Source organism: Pseudopipra pipra, chromosome 3 (genome assembly GCF_036250125.1).
Source record: "Pseudopipra pipra isolate bDixPip1 chromosome 3, bDixPip1.hap1, whole genome shotgun sequence".
Classification (NCBI taxonomy): domain Eukaryota; kingdom Metazoa; phylum Chordata; class Aves; order Passeriformes; family Pipridae; genus Pseudopipra; species Pseudopipra pipra.
In genome coordinates, this window is record NC_087551.1 from 86,850,073 (window position 1) to 86,871,026 (window position 20,954).

The 20,954-nt window shown below is 39.4% G+C and overlaps 1 protein-coding gene across 4 annotated transcripts in view; it reads right to left on the reverse strand.

The window, feature by feature from the left end:
• Positions 1-20,954, reverse strand: part of FAM135A (family with sequence similarity 135 member A) — an 82,500-nt gene that overhangs the window by 51,004 nt on the left and 10,542 nt on the right. For all 4 annotated transcript variants that reach the window (XR_010429402.1, XM_064650206.1, XM_064650204.1 and 1 more), the window contains 2 exons: positions 16,573-16,658; positions 12,894-13,014 (listed from right to left, as the gene is read on the reverse strand). Coding sequence is in view for 3 of the 4 variants with exons in the window: in XM_064650206.1 (XP_064506276.1) it covers positions 12,894-12,970 (77 nt within the window). In the remaining variant the exon portion in view is untranslated. The remainder of the gene's footprint in view (positions 1-12,893; positions 13,015-16,572; positions 16,659-20,954) is intronic.

Sequence of the window (20,954 nt, forward strand, 5' to 3'; positions counted from 1 at the left end):
CCACCAACCACGTGGTAAAACAAACCAACATGCTCATCCATCTGAAAATGGAAAAAAAGAATCCAGTAGGGGCTATTAAAGAGGGCAGGATCACACAGGGAGAAAGTGTTCCCTTCAGTGGCAGGACGTGCACTTAGGTCAGGTTGAGTGGTGGGGGTCCATGCTCAGAAACAACATGAAACTGTACTGTCACTTCCTGTAAATTATTTTTTTTCCTCAACTTCAAGAGTTTCAACTTCAAAAAGATTGAGAAGCAGATCTGCTGACTGTGCACTATATTTATGCATTCATTATTAAAACAATTCTTAAGAAATAATCTCAGGGAATATTACCAGAATAATGTCACAAGCAAGCTATGAAGAGTTAACAGCATAAGTCAAGATCTGTTTCTCTAAATTAAGATGATCCTAAAAGTTCATAAATGTCAAAGAGTAAAGTGAGCATTCAAGGCTAGAAGGCAAAAACTCTATTTCTTACCCCTTCAGAAAAATGGATAAAGTTGCTGTTATTGATTAGACTTTTATTTTTGCCACAATAGATCCACCTCCTACAGCACAAATATCTTTGATCTCCTAAAACCTACTCTATCTAGTACAGGACAGCAAATATACCCTTAGAAGAACAAAGCTAAAAATCCAAACCCACAAAAGTTATACTTCTGATGTCAGTTTAAATAAATGAAACAAATCACATGGGCACAAACAGACTAAGTAGCCAAATCCCTTCTTCTCATGACAGGTTCCACGAGCTGGATACCCTGAAGACACACAGTGCACACTGAACCTGTTCAACAAGTTAAAAAAAATTAAACAAGCAAGCAAAACAAAAAAAAAAAATTGTTTTTCAAAGTCTACATTTTTTCAAAGGCTTTTGAGAAAACTGTAACAAGCACTACAGAAAACCTTAGACGGTATCCAAAATATTTTTAAATAAATGGTATGCAGGAATGTGTTCAAGAAAGGTAGGAAACAAATTGCTGAAGGGAAGGCATGCAAAAATATTATGAGATGAAAACTGAAAACAATATTATTGGGAAAAGAGAAAAACTCCAATGAAGCAGCACTAACCACAGTAATGCGACTGAAGTGCAGAGATGATCATCAAGGTGACCGTATCATTTGCTGTCAACCTACACTGAGGAGACTCAAACTTTCCATAGGCCTGGGTATCCAAATCCTTTTGTTCCCCTTATGAGGCTGACCTCCGACAATTGCTCCCTGTAAGCTGGGACCTACAAAATCCACTGAAGAAGAATCCTAGTTTGTGCTTGGGATTTGGAAGCTGAGAGTTTCTGCTGCTCTGGATGACTGCAGACTCACCTTTCTATCATTTCCTCCTTCTCCCTTGGAGAGTTGACCTACGGAAATGGAATTGGCATTCTGGGGGTGATTAGGGCCCTTTGTCCAGCAAGTACAGAGCTGGATCTCTCTGTCTTCTGCAATTATCTGAGTCCTTCTCTTCATCACTCATGTAAGCTGGCATCTGGGAAATCATATCCTTCCTCATAGTAAGGAAATGTCAAGAGTAATGTATTGAAAATTAGACTTTACTTTTACAATATTAGAAAAGTTTTGCAAGAAATCAAGTTTAAGGAGTTCTGTTTCCCTCTCTTCCTCTGTCCTGTCCTCCCAGGCACTCACTCTTGCCCCTCAGCTACAATATATTTGACACTTTCCTCAATTACAGCAATGCACTACTTGCAGAGCAGGTCCAGTCCAGCAGCTCCCTTTACAGAAGGCTGTTCCAGAAGCCCAGCCAGCACAACACACAGGGCAGTGCACCACAGTGGGATGAAGCTGCCAGCAGCAAGGGAGGCGGAAACTCTGCAAACTGGCATCGCCAAGCAAGCTCTGTATCTCAACATGAGGGCTTAGGGAAATTAGAATTGACATACCTGACGTCTGTCATAACTCTGTATCCTACGGGCATGGATGCCAACTAAGATGAATGCACAAGTTCAAACAGAGGTTTTGTTTCAAAACATACTAATCTCTGGGCTGCTGTCACTCAGCAGATCATACTGACATAACAGCCTCTCCCGTTTCAGAGATGTCTTCCTAATACGGAGGCTGGAACTTTACAGACATTTCTCTCAGGATGCAGTCCAGGATTACAGTTAAATCAACCCAAAAGTTAGCTGGCAACAGAAGCAGGGGTCCCATTCCTCCTGTGTATTTTATACTCCTTCTCTATCTCCACTGACAGAATATTGGATGCTGATGTGAGCCAGGGAGATGGAAAAAATATAAACCAGAATATAATTCTGGTTCTGCCAGTTTTTTTCTGCTGCCTTACCATTTTGAGCTGACCAACCGCAAGGTAAAAGAGCATTACTGCAGGCACACTGGAAGCACCACAAGCAGGACCACCCTGTTCAGGCAGCTGCTATCCAACAGATCACCCCCACCTATAACACCTACTCCTCTGACCCGGTGTTCCTGCCGGCTTTAACCGACTCTACAACTGCTGCCAAAAGCAAGCCTGTCTTACTGACCACGGAACTGCCTGACTGCAAGAGCAAACAAAGCAGATGACCATGCATATCACACCTTTTGGCAGACACATGCAGTTGTACTGGCTCAAGCCAACTATAAATGCATAGATGAGAAGAATGCTGTTTCACAACAGAGAGCCCATCAGTGGGCTCTCTTACCCTCTCTCCCTCCACCAAAATCAGTGCTCAGGCACAAGTGAAAAATACATTTTTGTTTTTTCTTCCCAGTCTCACAATCACCTCCGATAGCCTCGAAACTACTTCTTGCATTAAAACATATAATAATACAAAATGATTAGCAGCAGAGGTCTTGATCACTTAATGTAAGGTACCTGTCACCTTTCTGGAGAAAAAAGACACATTTTTAAAGCAATTTTAGAAGTCTTCAAATCAACAACTGAAGTTATTTATGCATAAGCATCAATATGATGGTCAAGTCTGGAGGGCCTCTCAGTCTCTGGAGGTTTTTTAACCTTCTGCCATGGCAAACATAAGTCAGAATCTGAGAAAGGGAGAACAAGGGGGGAGGGGTGAAATAAGGTTAAAAAATATTAAAAAAAATCTGATTAGTTACATTATATGGGGTGCAGTAATTGGCAGGAGATGTAAGACATCAAAGAGGAAGATATTTTGTAGCAAGCACCTGATGAACCAGAGACAGCAAGTCTGAGTTTGGTGGTGGGACTGAGCCTGGTTCTATATTCTGATAAAGCCGTATGCTCTCTGCAGCATATGATGATTTGGTCAAGTGCTGTTTGTGATCACAGACAGAGGTATACATAAAGGTATTATTAGGCTGCATGTGCAGCAAAAGAGACAAAAAGACACCATATCAGAAACCTCTGTCATGTCGTGAGGCAGTCAAGACTTTAAAACACAGGATGAGCATCTTACTCTCTCCCTTCCCTCAAGATAGCTATGGAGGGTAAACTAACTTAAAGACCAAATACAATCAAATTTCTTCTGTAACTGTAGTGTATTAACCAAGCACACATAAACAGGACAAAACATTCAGGAACGACAGATTTTTCACAGCAACAGTCTGAACTGTAAGCCTATGCACAAGCTATGTGCTTCTGCACAAAAGAGCTAACACATGAAAGTGGCTCAAAAGTAGGAGTTTAGTGACAAAAAATATATTCAATGCACAGTTAAAACTCTTACTGCTGTCACATGCTATTCCAGAATACTGAATTCACTAAAATTCACATTTAGAAAGAGAAGGTTCATAGTCAAGAAATCATAATTGCGATGCCTTCAACTAGCACCTACGCCCATTCTACCTTCATACTATACAAAGAAGCTAGCTGTATTGTTCTACAGAATAAAAAAATGTGCCTTCTCCAGACAAAATCCTTTTATACTCAATACTGTCTTACACTGTCATTTACTCCCTCACTAAACTCAACTCACTGATCATGTTTCTGCTGCCAGTCTTCATGGCAAGGCATGCTCATATACAATTTTTACTGTGCAGCGCGAAATGGCACCTGGTCCTACAGAGACAAGAGCCCTCTATCTTCAACTGCATAAAGAAAGAATTACACAGACTTCCTCCAAATACAATCCTGAAAGGAGGATAAATGATGTAAGGCATCATTTACACAGTTACATATAACCTTGCTGTCACATGAAAGAGTTGTACCTATCACAGCACTGCCAGGTCCAGCAAGATGGTAAGATGGCATAAGTAGGCATCTGAGCTCTTTCTCTTTTGTTCTTACAAAATGAAATTTGCCAAATAGAATGCCTGGAGGGAATGGGATGCCATTAGACAGCTTTAATTCTGAGTTGAATGTTTTCAATTGCAAAATAACAATTTCAATTGCAAAATTTATTATGCTTAAAAATTCCAAAAGTACTAAATGAACGTAAGAGTAAAATGTGAACAAACTTTAAGCAATTTGAAATTTGTACCCTATATCTGACAAGTCTAGAATATGCAATGAGTATCCATCAGCATTTCAAAAAACTGAGGAAATATTTTTTTAATATAGGGGAGATGAAGAAAAGAAGGCACCTCCAGGACAACTACAACTACTAACTGTTAGCTATACCTCTATCAATAACAACTGAAGAAATAAGCACCTGAACAGTCATCTTTACACATGGGAATATGTAGCTCAAAGAGGCAGATTCAGAATCTCATTCAGTTACTTAAATTGGAGGCTAGTCTTCTAGGAATTAACATGGGGGATGGAGGGAGGAGGATTCTTTAGGCTTCAAAGTAGAAGCCCAATTTACAATGGCTCTAGGTGACCCCTAGACAAACCTCCCTGGGTGGCTACAAGTCTCCTAATACTAGCATTGTACTCAGATATCTGAAGAAGACAAGTTGTACAACCTCCCTGTGTCTTCAGTTTCACTCATTAGTGTACTTCAAAAACGTTAATTTCTCAGCTAACTCAAAGCAATCAGTACTCAGGTTTCCACTTACCTTTCCAACTCCTATTTTCAACAAATACAAGGCTTTTTATTTTAAAAAATAAGATTCAGTCTTTTAAATGGTTACTCCTCCTTGGGACCAGACCACGTCATTGGTCTCTCAGACATTCTGCATCAGAAGGGCTAATGGATATGTGATGATACTAATTTTCAACTTCTAAAGCAATGTCAACTTAAAAAAGGACTTCCCAACTGCTCATTCCCAGTCTTACCCATTCTTGCCTCAAAGCAAGCAAGCCCTTTGTATTTGTACCCACTACTGAACTAGAATCCAAACTGATCCACTTTAACAACAACAACAAAGATCAAAAGTATTTGTGTTATTTTTCCAAGACAAACTATTCCGTTGAGTTTACAGAGCCTACAAATCTTAAACACGTATTATTGCTATTTGTATTAGTGTAAAACCATAAGCTGAAGAACAGAGCTCATCTTACAACTGTTAGACAATCTGACAGCTTTCTTCTCCCTTTGTAAAGACTGCATTACATTAAGCAAAGATCACAGTACAATACTTCAAAAGATAAGCTATCATGTCAGAAGGCAATTCACAACACTTATTTCCAGAAAGGTATGTCATACAAAAAAATGTAGTTTGTAAGTATGACTGAGCTGTATGAATTAAAAAGAAAATCAAACAGTTGAGCCTGAATGTTCCTTGTCCATCCAGAGTTTGTTATTTCATCATACACTAGCAACATAAACCATTAGCAAGGGCTACTTCTTTATTTAAGGACAAAATCTTTTCATTCCTGATAAAGCCAGGAGAAAGAAAAATGGTCCTACTAGAAGTGAGTTTAGAATTTTAATTTCCTGCTAAAAAATATAAAACTAATGTAGAAACTCACTGGATCCAGAAAAAAATACAACTTTTCATATACTGCATTATTTCTCATGAAATTACTGTGTCATCATAATACGATTCATTAGATGTCATACTCTGATTCAGTGTATTTTCTTTTATGCTACATTAACGCAATCACATGCATGGAAGCATAAAATGTCAATGCTGCACACAGAAAAACATAAGTCTCTGGAACAGAAGAATATCATTAGGCTAAATTTTCAGTAGGCAATGAAGCTTAAATTCTTTTGACTTTCAATAGGACTTAGGTTCACAAGCAACTTATGCTACTGCAATCTTACCAATAACCTAATTTCAGATATGATACATATCCAAAACTGTGTTTTACGTTAGAATATGTCAAAGTCTCCCCTGTGGAAGGTATTTAATATTAGCCTTCCATTACTCAGGATTTAAAAGCAAAAACACTTTAAAAAAGTGTGGTAAACTTACATTAAAAATGTAAACTCCTGATCTGGAGTTTTATAAGAATCTTTAGCCCCCCAAAAAGTCAAATAATAGATAACTAACATGCACTGAGAAGTAAATCTGTAGTAAAGAGCTACTGTTAACACTTTATTTTACTTCCTCTCTTCATAGTCTACTTGAATTAACAACAAATTCACACTTAGCCAAAATAACCATTAGGAAGTTCTTTTTCTGAAACCCACAGTGAAACAGCAGGTATTGAACCTTCCAAAGAAAAATGCTACCAAAAAAAAAAAAAAGACAAAACACATAGAAACATTACTATTAAAAGTTTTCTAAATACAGCTTTGCCCAGTTGTGTGCACACGTGTATTACTGACAAAGTAACAAAAGATTAGTGACAAAGTAAGAATTTAACACTGGGATTGTAAGAATGCACAGAGATAGGGAAAATGCAGATTAAAGTTGTTTTCAAAGAAGATCTTGCAGCAATATGTGCACTATGCTAAACTACAAACTACTAGCTAAGTTTCTTTAGCTCATTATATTTGCCATTTCATAGATAAAAAAGTAATACACAGCTCCAGAGAAATGAAAACCTCATCTTCTCACAGTTGAAGGTTATCAGGAAACTTCTCTAACTATCCACAGGAAAGGTGTAACTGTTCGAAGTTAGGCATCAGGATCCATCATCCTGTGGTGGAACACAGGAACTTCAACTGAGCACTACAAAGTACTGTGGTAGTTTCAATAACCAGCTCTTTGGAATCAGAAATGCTCAGCACATCTATATCTCAGTTCAGAGTGCTGACACATACAAAACATGTATGTAAATGAAGAGGGTTAAGTGTCCACAGCAGAAACCTGAGTGATGACTTGTTCTTACAGTAACAATATCTTTGAAGTACAGAGCTTTAAACTGAAAGAAGAGTAGAGTTAGATCACAGAATATGCTGAGTTGGAAGGGACCCACAAGGATCATTGAGTCCAGCCCTTAGCCCTGCACAGGACCATCCCCAAGATCACACCATGTGCATGGGAGTATCATCCAATCACTTCTTGAACTCTGTCAGGCTTGGTGCTGTGACCACTTCCCTGGGGAGCCTGTTCCAGTGCCCAACCACCCTCTGGGTGAAGAACCTCTTTCTAATAGCCAACCCAAACCTCCTCAGACACAACTTCAGCCCATTCCCTCGGGTCCTGTCACTGGTCACTACAGAGAAGAGATCAGTGCCTGTCCCTCGTCTTCCCTTCATGAGGAAGTTGTAGACTGCAATGAGGTCTCCCCTCAGTCTCCTCTTCTCCAGGCCGAACACAACAAGTGACCTCAGTCGCTCCTCACACGCCTTCCCCTCAAGGCCCTTTACCACCTTCGTTGCCCTCCTTTGAACACTCTCTAAGAGTTTAATATCTTTCTTATATTGTGGTGCCCAAAACTGCACACAATATTCAAGGTGAGGCTGCACCAGTGCAGAACAGAGTGGACAATCCCCTCCCTCAACAGGCTGGCGATGCTTTGCCTGATACCCCTCAGGACACAGTTGGCCCTCCTTGGCTGCCAGGGCACTGCTGACTCAGATTCAACTTGCTGTTGATCAGGACCCCTAGGTCCCTTTCCTTTCCATGGCACTCCTTTCCAGACCCTCATTCTCCAGTCTGTATGAACATCCAGGGTTGCCCCATCTCAGGTGCAGAATCCGGCCCTTCCCCTTGTTGAACTTCCTATGGTTGGTGATTGCCCAGTCCTCAAATTTGTCAAGGTCTCTCTTGCAGGGCCTCCCTGCCTTCAAGGGATTCAATAGCTCCTCCCAGTTTCGTGTCATCTGCAAACTTGCTTAGTATCCCTTCCAGTCCTGAGTCCAAGTCATTTATGAAATATTAGGAAGAAATTCTTTTACCTCAGAGGGTATCGAGGCACTGGTACAGACTGCCCACAGGAGTTGTGATGCCTCATCCCTGGGAGTGTTCAAGGCCAGGTTGGATGGGGCCCTCAGCAATCTAGTCCAGTAAAAGTTGTCCCTGCCCATAACAGGGGGGTTAGAACTAAATGATCTTTAAGGTCCCTTCCAACCCAAACCACCCTATGATTCTATGAAAAACGTGCTGAGACTACCAAGTCAGTATCAATCCACAAGACATACCACTGGTCATCAGCTGGAAGTTGCACTTTGCACCACTGACCACAACTCTTTCAGCCCAATCATCCAACCAGTTTTCTATTAAACTCATTCTCCTCTTGTACAGCCAAGCTATGTTATGTTTCCTTTGTATTTATAAAAGGTCAGTACTACAGAGCCCAAATCTTACTGGAGCTTTTATGAGCTAAGATGACAAAATAGCCTGAAGCCTCACTATCTCAAACCATCATTCTCAAAGGTCCCAAAAAATTACATTTCTTTTATTCATTTTGTCACACAGACACACATATCAATCACTATTTGGGCAAATATTCCTATCATCACATCCCACTAGTTCAAAATAAAAATTGTGTGAAGCCTCATTTGGTTGTAACAACAGATAAAAATAAACCAAGGGAACTACCTGGAGCAAGTTGGGTTTTAAGCAAGCGACACAGAGTTATAAGAAAACACAATGAAAGAGCTGTATTAGATAAGGATGCTACTTAACTATTATTACCACATACTTTTTCAACTTACAGCTACAGTGCCACCTTCAGAAGTTAACCACCAGAATACAGGGACACACTAGAACCACAGACATAGGGACAACCTTTCTTGAACTAGGTAAGAAGGAGGGAGCCATGCATCCAGACAAATAGTGTTACTAGAATTAAGTGTCTGCGCTATTTCCCCTCCTTGGAATAATAACAACTACCTAAAAGTAAAGCAAATAGTCTGCTTCAAAAGGTTACTTAGGAGAATAATATGGTTATAACCCTTCAGATAAATCTGATCTTGAGTTAAATACTATGAGAAATTTTGGCTCAGTCTGCACTACTAATTGGTTTAGATTAGCAGAGTGGGTTTGAGGCACTTTCCCCAATGACTCTGGTTTGCTGCAAGCTGGTTCAGCTCCCTGAGAGCTTTCCACTCAGAGAACCTGGATGACTCCTGAAGGAAGCTGAACTACTCTGATTTACCTGTCACAAAATGCACCTCAAGCCCTGGGGGGACAAAGAGGTCTGAACCAACTACTGATATGCACAACTTCAAAATACACTCATGATACCTAACATCTGGTCCAGAGAACGAGACGAAAATTACTCTGAAGTAACCTTGGGACCACACAGATATAGGGACATCAACACTGCTTCTAGTCATTCATTCCTTAAGTACAAAATTTAATCGTTAAGTGTAAAAATAGTCATAAGTGCTTCTGGCAACTGTAGTGTCACTGCAGATATAGATCCAAGAAAATATGATACAGTTGGCAGATTTCTTCAAACAGTTATAAAAGCAGGAAGAGAGAAAAATGGGTTTTATTGGATACTGGGGTATCTGGACCCTACAGGGAAGGTAGTAGGGAATGTGCCACGAATTCCAATGACCAAACTCGGTCAGTTCATAATTAATAAAAGGGACGAAAGACTAACATCTAAAAATAGTTCAGGGTGAATTTCAGACTGATAGATTAATTCAAAGCACATGACAAAGCTGTTAAGAAAAACCAAAACTGATCAGACAGAAACTTAGGCTGGAAATTATGACGTCTCCAATAATCAAACAAGTGAGAATCTGGATTCACTTGCCAAGAGAACAGTGTGGATAAAAATCTACTAAGTTTTAAGAAGGAGCTTGATGAACTCAATGTGATTAATTACAACAGCCAACATTTTATCCCATACAATTCAGAAGGTCATGATGCTTCTAACACATCAGACAGGCATGCTAAGCTCGGTAGGCTTGAATGAACACAACCCAAAACAAACACAGAATACAATCAATTCTGTACTTGATTTTTGGTGAGAGAAACACAGCGGCAGCTCAAAAATAGGAAGCCAATAATGAAACTAAAGATTCCCTTTTCTGCTCATTCAATCTATTATCCCAGAGCTCCTCCAGCAGTGTAAGTATTACATCCTGTCTCAAACAAATACAAAGACATTTCCCTAGAAAAATACTAGAATTTACCCAAATTGAATTTATTGCAATACTCGCATTTCTTGGTCTTTCAAATTATTCTGGAAACTCTTTCTTCTTCCTGACATTAATTTCTAAGGGAACATGCCCAGAGTTAAAGATTCAGCTTGAACCAGAGAGGCAGTATCTCCTCATGTCACGTTTCTCATTATGTCAGCATTCCACCCTCTGAACTTGCCCTGTGAATTTATTGCTTTTTCAAGAGTAAGCTAAAAAGAAACATCCCAACTAAAGCACTGGTAGTTATATTGCTGTGCTTTGCTTCTCAGTTACCTTACTGAGGAATCATTTGAATTGTAAGGTTAAGACAACCAAAACACTTTCTTCTGTTCAGGTTCTCTCTCTACTGGAATGTAAACATTCTGCCATGTTCTACCCTCTCCTTCCCCACTAATTCAAGAGATTAAAAAAGGCTACAGTTCAACAGACAGTGCTTTTTTGTTGAAGTAATTAGAATATTCTCAGAATATTCCCAGACCTCTTAGGCCTTCCTTAATCCTCCACTTCCAATGAACAGTGAAATTACGATTTTTCCTAAAAAGGGGACATAGATGTTTGATTGCATATACTTTGACTGCAAATAGTAGCAAGCATAATGGGTCATAACTTCTGTCAGTACCAGTTGTATGTCAAATTTAGAGAAAAATTAGATTTAATAAAATATAGATGAGAACTAACAGTTAAATGGCAAAGATGGAGGCTAGCTAGCCAAGACATGATTCATAACTATTTTATGTCTCTTTCTCCTAAGCTCCTTTCCAATGCTACCTTTTTTTATCTCACTCTTGCCCAAAATCTCCATCTCAGAGGGCTAATACAAGGTGAAAGAACTATGTGCATCCCAAAGCAATAAAACTATCCTGTTAACTTTCATCAACTCACCACGTCAGAAAAAAAAAAGAAAAAAATCAAAACCCCAACAAAAGCAATACCCTGCCACACACACACACGCCTTGAATTATGACAAGACTAAAAACAAACCTGTATTTTTCTATTACTAAAATGTTCCTAAGGAAAATTATTCTACAATGTTTTGGAAAAAAGAGCTATCATAAATCAACACTGATATATACTGTTCCCTCTCCGTAAGCACTGACACAGCCTCAATTAGACTTATCTAACATAAACATCGTAAGAACTAACAAGTATTTTTACTGTAGTCTGTTGGAAGATTGACAGAAAGGCAATGTACCACAACACGAGATGACCAAAACTCTAATAACTTGAAAATAAGCTACAAAGCATTATTTCCTGCACAGCCATGGGAAACAAGGACCTTAGAAAGTAATCTGGGACAGTCAGGTAATATTAAATGAAAGGAATGTGAAAAAGACTTCTACAGAGTCCAGGTGGAGTCAGAAGAGAGTCTAGTGAGGCAGGATGGAGTCCTGTGTAACTGTGGAGGCACAGCATAGTACGAAGAGAGAAGTAGGTGAAGTTCTCAGTCCCAAACTGATAAATGAGTAAGTTAATTGGGGCAATAACATTTTTAAAAGATTCAAGAGAAACATCTATCATATTTCAAACAAAAGGGATTACAGAAATTAAGATACAAAAGGGTAAAAGCCTGGATAAGAATATAATGTACTCTCCATATCTACAGGTTTCCCCTCTTCTCCAATTAGACAAACATACCGTATTACAACCAAAGTTTTAAACCAGATTACTTGAGTACTTACTTTTAATTCCTAGAAAGAATATGACTTTCCAGTCATGAGAGACTGGACTGTTTATGGTTAATGACTTAAAACAATTGTGGAAGCATCAGTGTGCCAAAGCTGGGTGAGATGGTGCCTTTTATCATGGTAATTGTTGCCCTTTACCCAACTCTGCTCAGTTGTAAAACTTCCTCCCCTTCCTTGGGGAAGGTCTGATGGAGCATAACTGGCTCAACTGCACTGACATGAGAGGCAGCTGCCACGTCTTCGAAGGGGTCATAAACCATCAAAGATCCGCAAAGCACCCCCAGAATCATTTTCTGAGGCCTTTCACCAGAGGACTGAAAACTGCCCCCACCCAGGGGAAGTACCAGGCATTCCCACCTGGCCTGAACATATATTAATCCATCAGACTTTGTTTTTCATGGGCTTCTTCCCCCATGCCCAACAGAACAAGGTAGATCAAGACTTCAAATAACCACTTAGACCAATGGACAACTAAACCGTAACAAAAAAGTCTATGGGTGGTGATACATTCTTACTATTATCCTTTCTTTCTTTTCACTTACATATTTTCTTAAGTGCTTTCATATTGCCATATTACTGTAGATAATAATAACCAAAACGGCCACATACCTGCTTTCAATTGCAACCAAATTATTCTAAAATAAACCCTACATGTATATATATATATACAAACACCAGTCATATAGTGTCTTTCACTCTAATTCACCCCAAGGGATCTACTGGCAAGAACCCAACTTACTTGTGCCTTCAGGGGTGGGTCATAAGGAATAAAAAAAACTTCAAATCACTATAAAAGCAGTAACACATGAAGCAACACTTCATGAGAGAGTACCCATCAAGGTCTTTCCAACATCAGCCATGCACTGCAGTAAAGTTTGAAAGAACACACTACCTACCCTCTTTGAAACAAATCAACATTGAAGAATTTGTGGAGCTCCACGGAGAATTCTACCATAGCCTGAACTTCACTCATGTTTATAAGGATGAAGAAGTTAAAACTTGTCAGCACCTCAGTTACTGAAAACAAACAGAAAACACACTATTTAGAACACAAGCTGGAGATAATGTCTATCGGGTCCTACAAAGGACAATGCTTATATACAATTTTGCACAGCTTTCTTAAACATGCAGACCCTGAGGTAAACAATAATATAGGCTGTACCAAATCCAGTCTACAGTAACTTCTATCTTTGTTGTGAAGGAATTGTTATCACAGAACCATCACAACACATTGTCAGTATAATACAATTCTGGCATTTACTGATATCTACATACTGCAAGTCTGCTCTGGTACTTGGCTGGATAGGGAAAAATACTGCCATCAAGGAGACAGAGAGAGGATAGGCTGCTTCCAGCCCTTGTTGATGCTGAATGACCATGCAGGCAGCACTGCCTCAATGCTGGCACGAAGACAGGGAGAGCTGAATAACAGCACAGCCAAACAGTAAAGAGAAAGTGTCTGATCAGGTCACATAGGGTTTAGGATGGAGAGATTCTAGAGGGAAGGTAGGAATTAAGGAGGGAAACATGCCTATTTATAGTCAATTTTTTCTTAGGAGTAAGGTGTTAATACTCACTCTCATCTTCACAGACTGGCAAGTTCCTGCTAATTTACAACTGCCTGCTGATACCTAAATTAAAATCCTATAGACTTTACCAAGTTCTGTTGGTTTTCCTTCAACAATATCAACTAGATTAATAAAACAGACTACACTTTCTGTGAACACTTGTCTTCAAACTTAACAGTTCCTGAAACTACTGTCTGTTTTGGGGACTAAGTTAACGAAAAAAACTAGATTAGACTATCTTTTATGCATATTAGCACATTTTTGCTGGGTTTAATGCAGAAGCAGTAAACATTGAAAAAACTTACCTGTCTGGAGCCTGAATGGATTATGGGGGGTTTTGTTTCTAAAATTTTCAACATGCATTTGGGTGTTTGTGAAGTAGCAAGCAGTACTACTGAGACTGAAAACAGAACAGCTGGCAAAAACTGTCATCACCACAGCACCTGAAAGCAAGTTACCTTTAGGGGCAACCTCTAGCCTATCAGGTAAGCTTTCTTAGCATATGACTCAAGGTAAGATTTACCTCTCTGTACTCACTCTAGAGGAGCTGGAAGGCTTCAGCCCCCACAGCACAGGTCTAGATTTTTAACTACAAACAAGAGGCTAATTCTGACCTTGGTTTAAGAGCCAATACAGGAACCCTGCAAGGACTTTACAAAAACACAGAGACAGGGGAAAACGAATTTTGCTGCTGAAGCTATTAGGACAACATGAAGAACTCAGATCAAGGGCCCCTACTACAGCATCTATATCACGCTATTAACCCAGCTTGCCTACAAATCCTGTCATCATTCAAATTTCAATCCGAAAGTCAAGAGATTAACTGAATGATGTCACAGTTTTGCTACAGACTGCAATGTTAGGACTGGCACTGATAACCTACAGGGCTTTGTAGCAATTCCCTCTTCCACTGCTTTGTCTATAGGATCGAGTAGGGATGTCCTCAGTGGTCTTAAAAGCTATAATCAAGATGTTTTGCACTCTAATTCTCTGGGGTTGCCGTACCACATTATCACATGGGCACCACCTACCAAAGTCCAAGTATATGTTCTGTAAATGGAACCTGAGCTGCTGCACAGCAGAGCTCCAGAGCTCCTAATCCCACTGTGACCCTGGGCTGCCAAGCAACAAATCCTGTGGGCTGTGCATGAAACTGTCCAATATCTCAAAAAGGAACTCGCTTTAAAACACTCAGGAAAAAGCAAAAGGACTTAAAGTAAGGATGCCATGGGGCAGTCTCATCCAGTTTGCATTTTAATGAAACTACATTCTCATGTGAAGAAGACATCACATGGCTCTGACTTCCTGGCACAATGAGTGGTGCTACATCCCTGAACAGTTTGCCTCCACTAAGAAAAGGGAAGACTGTTCCTGCAAGAGTTGTCCCTCCAGACCCCATCAGGAAGACTCAGAACAATCTGGAACTAGTCCAATTAGACAAGTTCAAAGGTCCATTTTATGAACGAGTTAATTAAACAAAAAAAGCTAAGAGAGCTATATCTTGCATAACTGCCAAAAGGGCTGCCCAGTGAACTTGTGGAATTCCTATTGTGTCTAATACAGCTCTAGCTGGGGCCATTCCCTCCCTCCTCTATCAAGCTTACTTAGCAACCCCAACCAGCCCACTAAAAATCACCTGGGCTGGCAATTTTTCCCTGCAGACCAAGCACAGGGTCCAGCAAACACAGGACTGCATGACACACCACCATATATTTTAGTCCAGTATCACAGCCCTTGCTATCAACAGTATCCGGAAAAGCGGCATCCGTGCCACACGCCAGGATCAAGTGCAAAACCAGTAAGAAATGTGAGGCCCAGTTCACAGAACAGCACACCCAGCAAGCACTGCTGCAGGTAACTGGGGCTGCAGTCTATCACCTGACTACTGAGAATGGCTTTTTCTTTGTAGAGCATCAGCTTGTTCCATGTGCACCTTAAACTGGGAGAAGGAGAACATTCACTGCCCTAGGCTGGCACAAACCACAGACTTTTCTGCAAGTCTTTCATATCAGTGCAAATGAAAACAGTGTTCTGTGAACTATAAAATAGAAGATGTTATGCAGTGATTAAATATTTTAAAGGAGAAACTCAACTTGGAGAAAGTCTTAAATTTTGTACGCTAATCATACAAAAGCCAACAAAAAACTCATGTAGAAGTATGTACTTATATAGATTCCTTTCAAATTTACAGCTAAGATTTCACAAACTTTAATTACATCAAAATTCCACAACTCATTTTAATACTTAAAGAGTTTATTGTGGTATTTTAAAGCACATCATTAGCATTCAGAAATGAAGCTATTACACTGCACATTTGTTCTGTCTGCCTGTAAGAAGCAAAAGAATCCTTCAGTAAGAGCTCTCCACATATGACAAACAGAGTTTAATACAGCACATAAAGCCATTTCAGAAGGTCTGATAATAAATGAGAACACCCTAATACACAGAAGGTTTCTAAACTTTTGGTAGCTACTTAACATTTATAATCAAAACATTTCACTATTCAAAAGTATTTACAGAACTGAGAGTAAACATCTTCAATAGTTAAAATATCAGTTAAAGCCATTTGATCCAACGTTGAGGACCAAACCTTTCTTTCACACTTCTGGGGGTTTATTTCTTTTCCTAAGCTGAAAAATTTCCTACATATTGTGGCCAGTCCATGCTCTCCCCACATTCGCTCACCACTTCTTTAGTTATCCAAGCTAATCTTTCCTGAGGCCACAATACAAAATAGATCACAGGATATCAGATTTTAAAGGTCCATCTGAAGGAAAAAATGTTTCCCGAGTCTATATTTTTTCTAAATTGAGCATATTAGTGCTACTTTACAGCAGCTGCATCAGAGCATTTGAGAATGCACTAAAAAGACAGAATCCTCCTAAACCAGCTTTGTTTTCAGAGAAATGCTTGTGTAACGCTGCCATTAATCTAGTTACTTGTATTGGGAAATGCAAGACAACACTAACAAACAAAACTGCAAAAAGATGTTCAAAGAATGTCTTACCTGCATTGGTAAATACTCCATTTTAGTATGTTAATCAACCAGTCTTCCAGTTCTTCACTACTGCTGTCGGAAACATATTGCTCCAACTAAAAAACAAACAAGCAAACAAATGTTTTACTAACAGCAGTATCTCTAGAACTTTTCAGTACTCATGTTATTTGTTCCCTTTTCTTGCATCCTAAGAACAACCTTTATCATGACCTCTCCAGCAGTCATACACGTACTGCCTATGAGCATTCTCCAATCTGCCCTTGGGTCCTGCATTGTAATTTTCAGCTCTTTGCAAGTGTAGCAGTCTGATAACTATTTTTACAAAATAAAGTGAAAAACCAGTACCTTTCATGAAACCAGTGCTCTGGCAAAGCTGACTCTGCCATGTCTTGTCAAACTATCCCTGTCTTCACCTAGGAATTCTAAAATCCAGCTCCCAGAGGGCTCTGGTACCTCCCCAGCCACCCCGCAGTCTCCCCAGTCTTCAGAAAGGCTCTAAGCTCACCAGCAGCAACACAGCAATGAAGAGGTAGGAAGATATTCTGGCCTGAGTCATCAAATACAGCTCATGCCCCCACGCAGTCTTACATAGCTACCAGGGAGGAGACAACTTATAGAAAAAGGTCTGATGAGATTCTCCTGGTAAATCTTATGTGCCTTCTCCACAGGAAACAAAATTCAGGGGACAAGGAGGAGAGCCTTAAGACCAAGAACTCACTTTCTTAGAGCAAACATTACAGGTAAGTCAACACCACAACTGTCCCTGTCCTGATCAAGCACTACCTTAAAACTGTTTATTTGAAAAAACATAATAAAAAATCAAAAATCTCACTTTTATCTGATGACCTTTAGATTCCAAACACATAGAAAAGAGAATGCTTAGCTCTCCCCTCCTAGAGGAACTTTGCATCCTTTCTGTATGTATGTTTCAAAGAAATACAAACACAAAATCTATCACAGCTTGTGCAGGCAAGCTGTGAAACTTAACTGGTTTTTACGGTGGATTGGGGAGAATGGGGGAGACCTCCAGGCCTTAAGCTGCTTGCCCCATTACCTGAGAGGTGAATGCTCTTCCCCCCACCCCTGCACGTGGCCCGGTGACCCCGCAAGGAGCACACACAGACCACCAGGGAGGGACTGGACGAAAGAGGAAGTTTATTGTGGGTTTGGGGTTTTTAAGGCTTTTAGGAGGGTCAAAGGGGGCCAATCACAAGTTCAGGGTCACAAAGAAAAAACCATCAGGTAAAGGGTCAACAGCCAATAGGAAGGGGTTAACAAAGGACCAATGAGAAACACCTCAGGACACCTTCCCAGGACACCTTGTGTGGGAGACAATAGCTTCACAGGGGGTGTCTGGAAGAGGGATACAGTGACACTGCAGAAAATACACAAACATGTTGAAACATGTTTAAACTACAGTAAAAACTTCTGTTTCCATAAGGTTAGAGCTGTTTTCCTCACCAGTCCATCTCTGACAGGACTTTTTCCATCCTGCATATGGCAAATCCATTGCCACATGTTTTGTCTCAGCTTCAGAGTAAAGAAAACAGAGAAAGCAGAGCATAAAAAAATACATTATCTGGAATTTTCTAAAATAGAATTCACTTGTGCATGTCATGTGTGGTATTCTATCTTTGATACCATAAATTACCAATAATGACCGAGTAAAATCCTGATACTCTAATACTGCACAGAAATGGCACCAACATTTATTCTATCTGTTTAACAATGTATTACAGCCTATGTCATACCAGTTCCCTTTTAAAGAGGACTAAGTTCCTTTTTAAGAGAGAGAAAAAGAGAACACACAATCTTTTCTAATCTTAGATTTAGTATTTTATATCCAGTGGAAATCAAAAGCAAAACTACAGAATCTGCACATGAAAATACAGCAAATTGTTCACTTTCCTTGTCTTCTTTTAGCTGCTCATTTAACATTCTTCAAGTAATATTTTTCCTCTAAGTTGCCGTAGGAGCTTTGTACACTTCCATCCCTGACCTTTTTTTACCCGTCTTCTTCCCCTTTATGCTCAGAGACCCAGCACCTGCCAACAGAAATTCAGCCACCATTTATCTCTGTGCTGATGACTCACAGGTTTGTCCCCCCACCTGAGAACTGCCTTCAATTCCAATTTTAGTTGTTTCTTGGACACTGTTTGCAGCTGAAACTTAGTGTGGCAAAAACAAAGTTCTTGACCTGACCAGCAAGGCTATTCCTAATGTCCAATTTCTGAGTGTGCATACTAGCACAATCTGACTGTAAACCTAGACAATATTTTTCATTTAGTTTTCTCTAGGTGCTCATAGACTTTGGCAAGACTATGCAGAAGACCTGCCAACTTTTTCTGCATGTGATTAGAAATATGTCCCATCTATCCATACAGCCAAAACTCATCCAAGCTAATATCCTCTTTTATTTTAATTACTGTGAGGCTGAAAAAGCATAATTCACTGCATGTACTAGTTCAGCATGGTGCTGCAAAGAACCAGCCTGTTATTTTGATCATTTCAGCTCCCTCTGCATCCCCTGCAGAGAGAGCCTGGACTACTGCAACAAGCAAACTCCTCCTGTCCTTTGAAATCCTTTCGCAGCTGTGCAGCACATGGTATCACAGTGTTCTGGTTGAGACTAGAGCTTCCCAGCACTACAAATAAACCTTGCTTTTCCATAATTAAAAAGGTGAGAGGTAGAAAAGAACTGGTAATTGAATTTTGAATTGCATAATCATCATGTTGTAAAACAAGGAAACAAACAAACAAACAAACAAATCCCTTAAGTGGAAATATCTAAGAGACCTTATTAAATTCATTACCCAATTTTAAAAAGACAACAAGACCATCACTAGAAAAATACTTCAGAACAGACTGCTTTTTCTCAGCATTTATTCATTTACTTTTTTTGAAGCTTCACAGGTATAAATAATTATGTGAAGTAAATAACCACATGTAAATATAGTTGAACAGTGACCTAATTTCATGGGTGCAGGGCAAAAACTCAACTATTGAAGTCTTCATCGTGCCTGCTTCTCTAAGCCCAAACTACTTCCCAACCAACCACAAGGTTTGATTCTAACAAAGCTAATGCAAGATATCTATGGCACTTAAATGGGCTATATAAACAATCAACTTAATCAGGCATTAAAATTCAATTTTTCATACTTTTTGCTTTAAATTTAGCACCAATATCTCGTCCTCTATCCAGCACACTGATAAAAACAACACACTCACTACTTTGAGCTGACAACTTGATTATTCCCACTGAGCATAGAAGTCATTAAGATGTTGCATTTATTTCTTTTTTTCTCCCCTATTAATAGATCATACCCATGATACAATAATTCATCTTGAACATTTATTAGGCTTATTCCCTTCTATGCTAACATTGGGCTTTGTCTGTCTGACAAATGACATGTTATTTCTAAGCTTCCTCATTAAAAAGTTTAACATGAAAAGTTCTGTGAGCAGTACAGTTAAAAGCTCACTGTCTTATCAATGTGTCCTCCCCCCTCCACCACAACCCCTGCTGCAAAACAGACCCAACGTTTGCAGATTTCTGAATTTTTCCTCCCAGTACAGGCACTAACTTCAGTGTCTTCTCTCTTCAGCCAACAATTTACTAAACAAAAACTGCATCATCTCTGAGATCCCTTCTCCTCTTTCACACTAGGCAGAACTGAGCAATGGTTTCAATAGTAATTTGCAAAGAAAATGGAAACAGAACATGAGCAAACCAAACTAAATGTTTTACTTGCCTTTTACAAAGACTTAACCTAAAAACAAAATCCACATTTTAAAAGTTATGATTAAAAGACAATGAAATAACTGGCACAAATGTGACAGCCTTTGAGTCAGAAACTGCTAAAATGGAGCATTTTGACAAAAAGCAGTAGCAGTTCAGGATATGTGCTACCACATTATGCCAGCCACTTTGTCCCACTTTGGTCCCATGCACTGGCTGAGTGAGAAAAATGAACCAAATACTACCACACACTCATACTAAGAACCAAGGAGAGTGGACAATGTAAATCAGCAGTAAAGCTGAGCTACCTCAAAAACAGTGAAGAAAATAACTACATCTAACTACAGCAGAAGTAATGTATCTAGAAATACATCTGCAAATGTAGAAATAAATCTGTAAATTAATTCCTTGTTTCACTTATCATCTTCCATGAGTGAACTCACAACCTATCTTTTCCTAACAATCCACTCAAAGAGCAATAGAGGGGGAAAAGCAAAATGAAGTGCTTACTCTAAATAATCAAATAGAAGTCTTTTGGAACTTTATATAAAAATCATATAAGGATCTTACAGTAAATTTAAAAAACAAACAAATGATAAATTGCAGGCTGCAGTATTTTCACTTAAAAAACCAAACTCCATAGCTTAATACA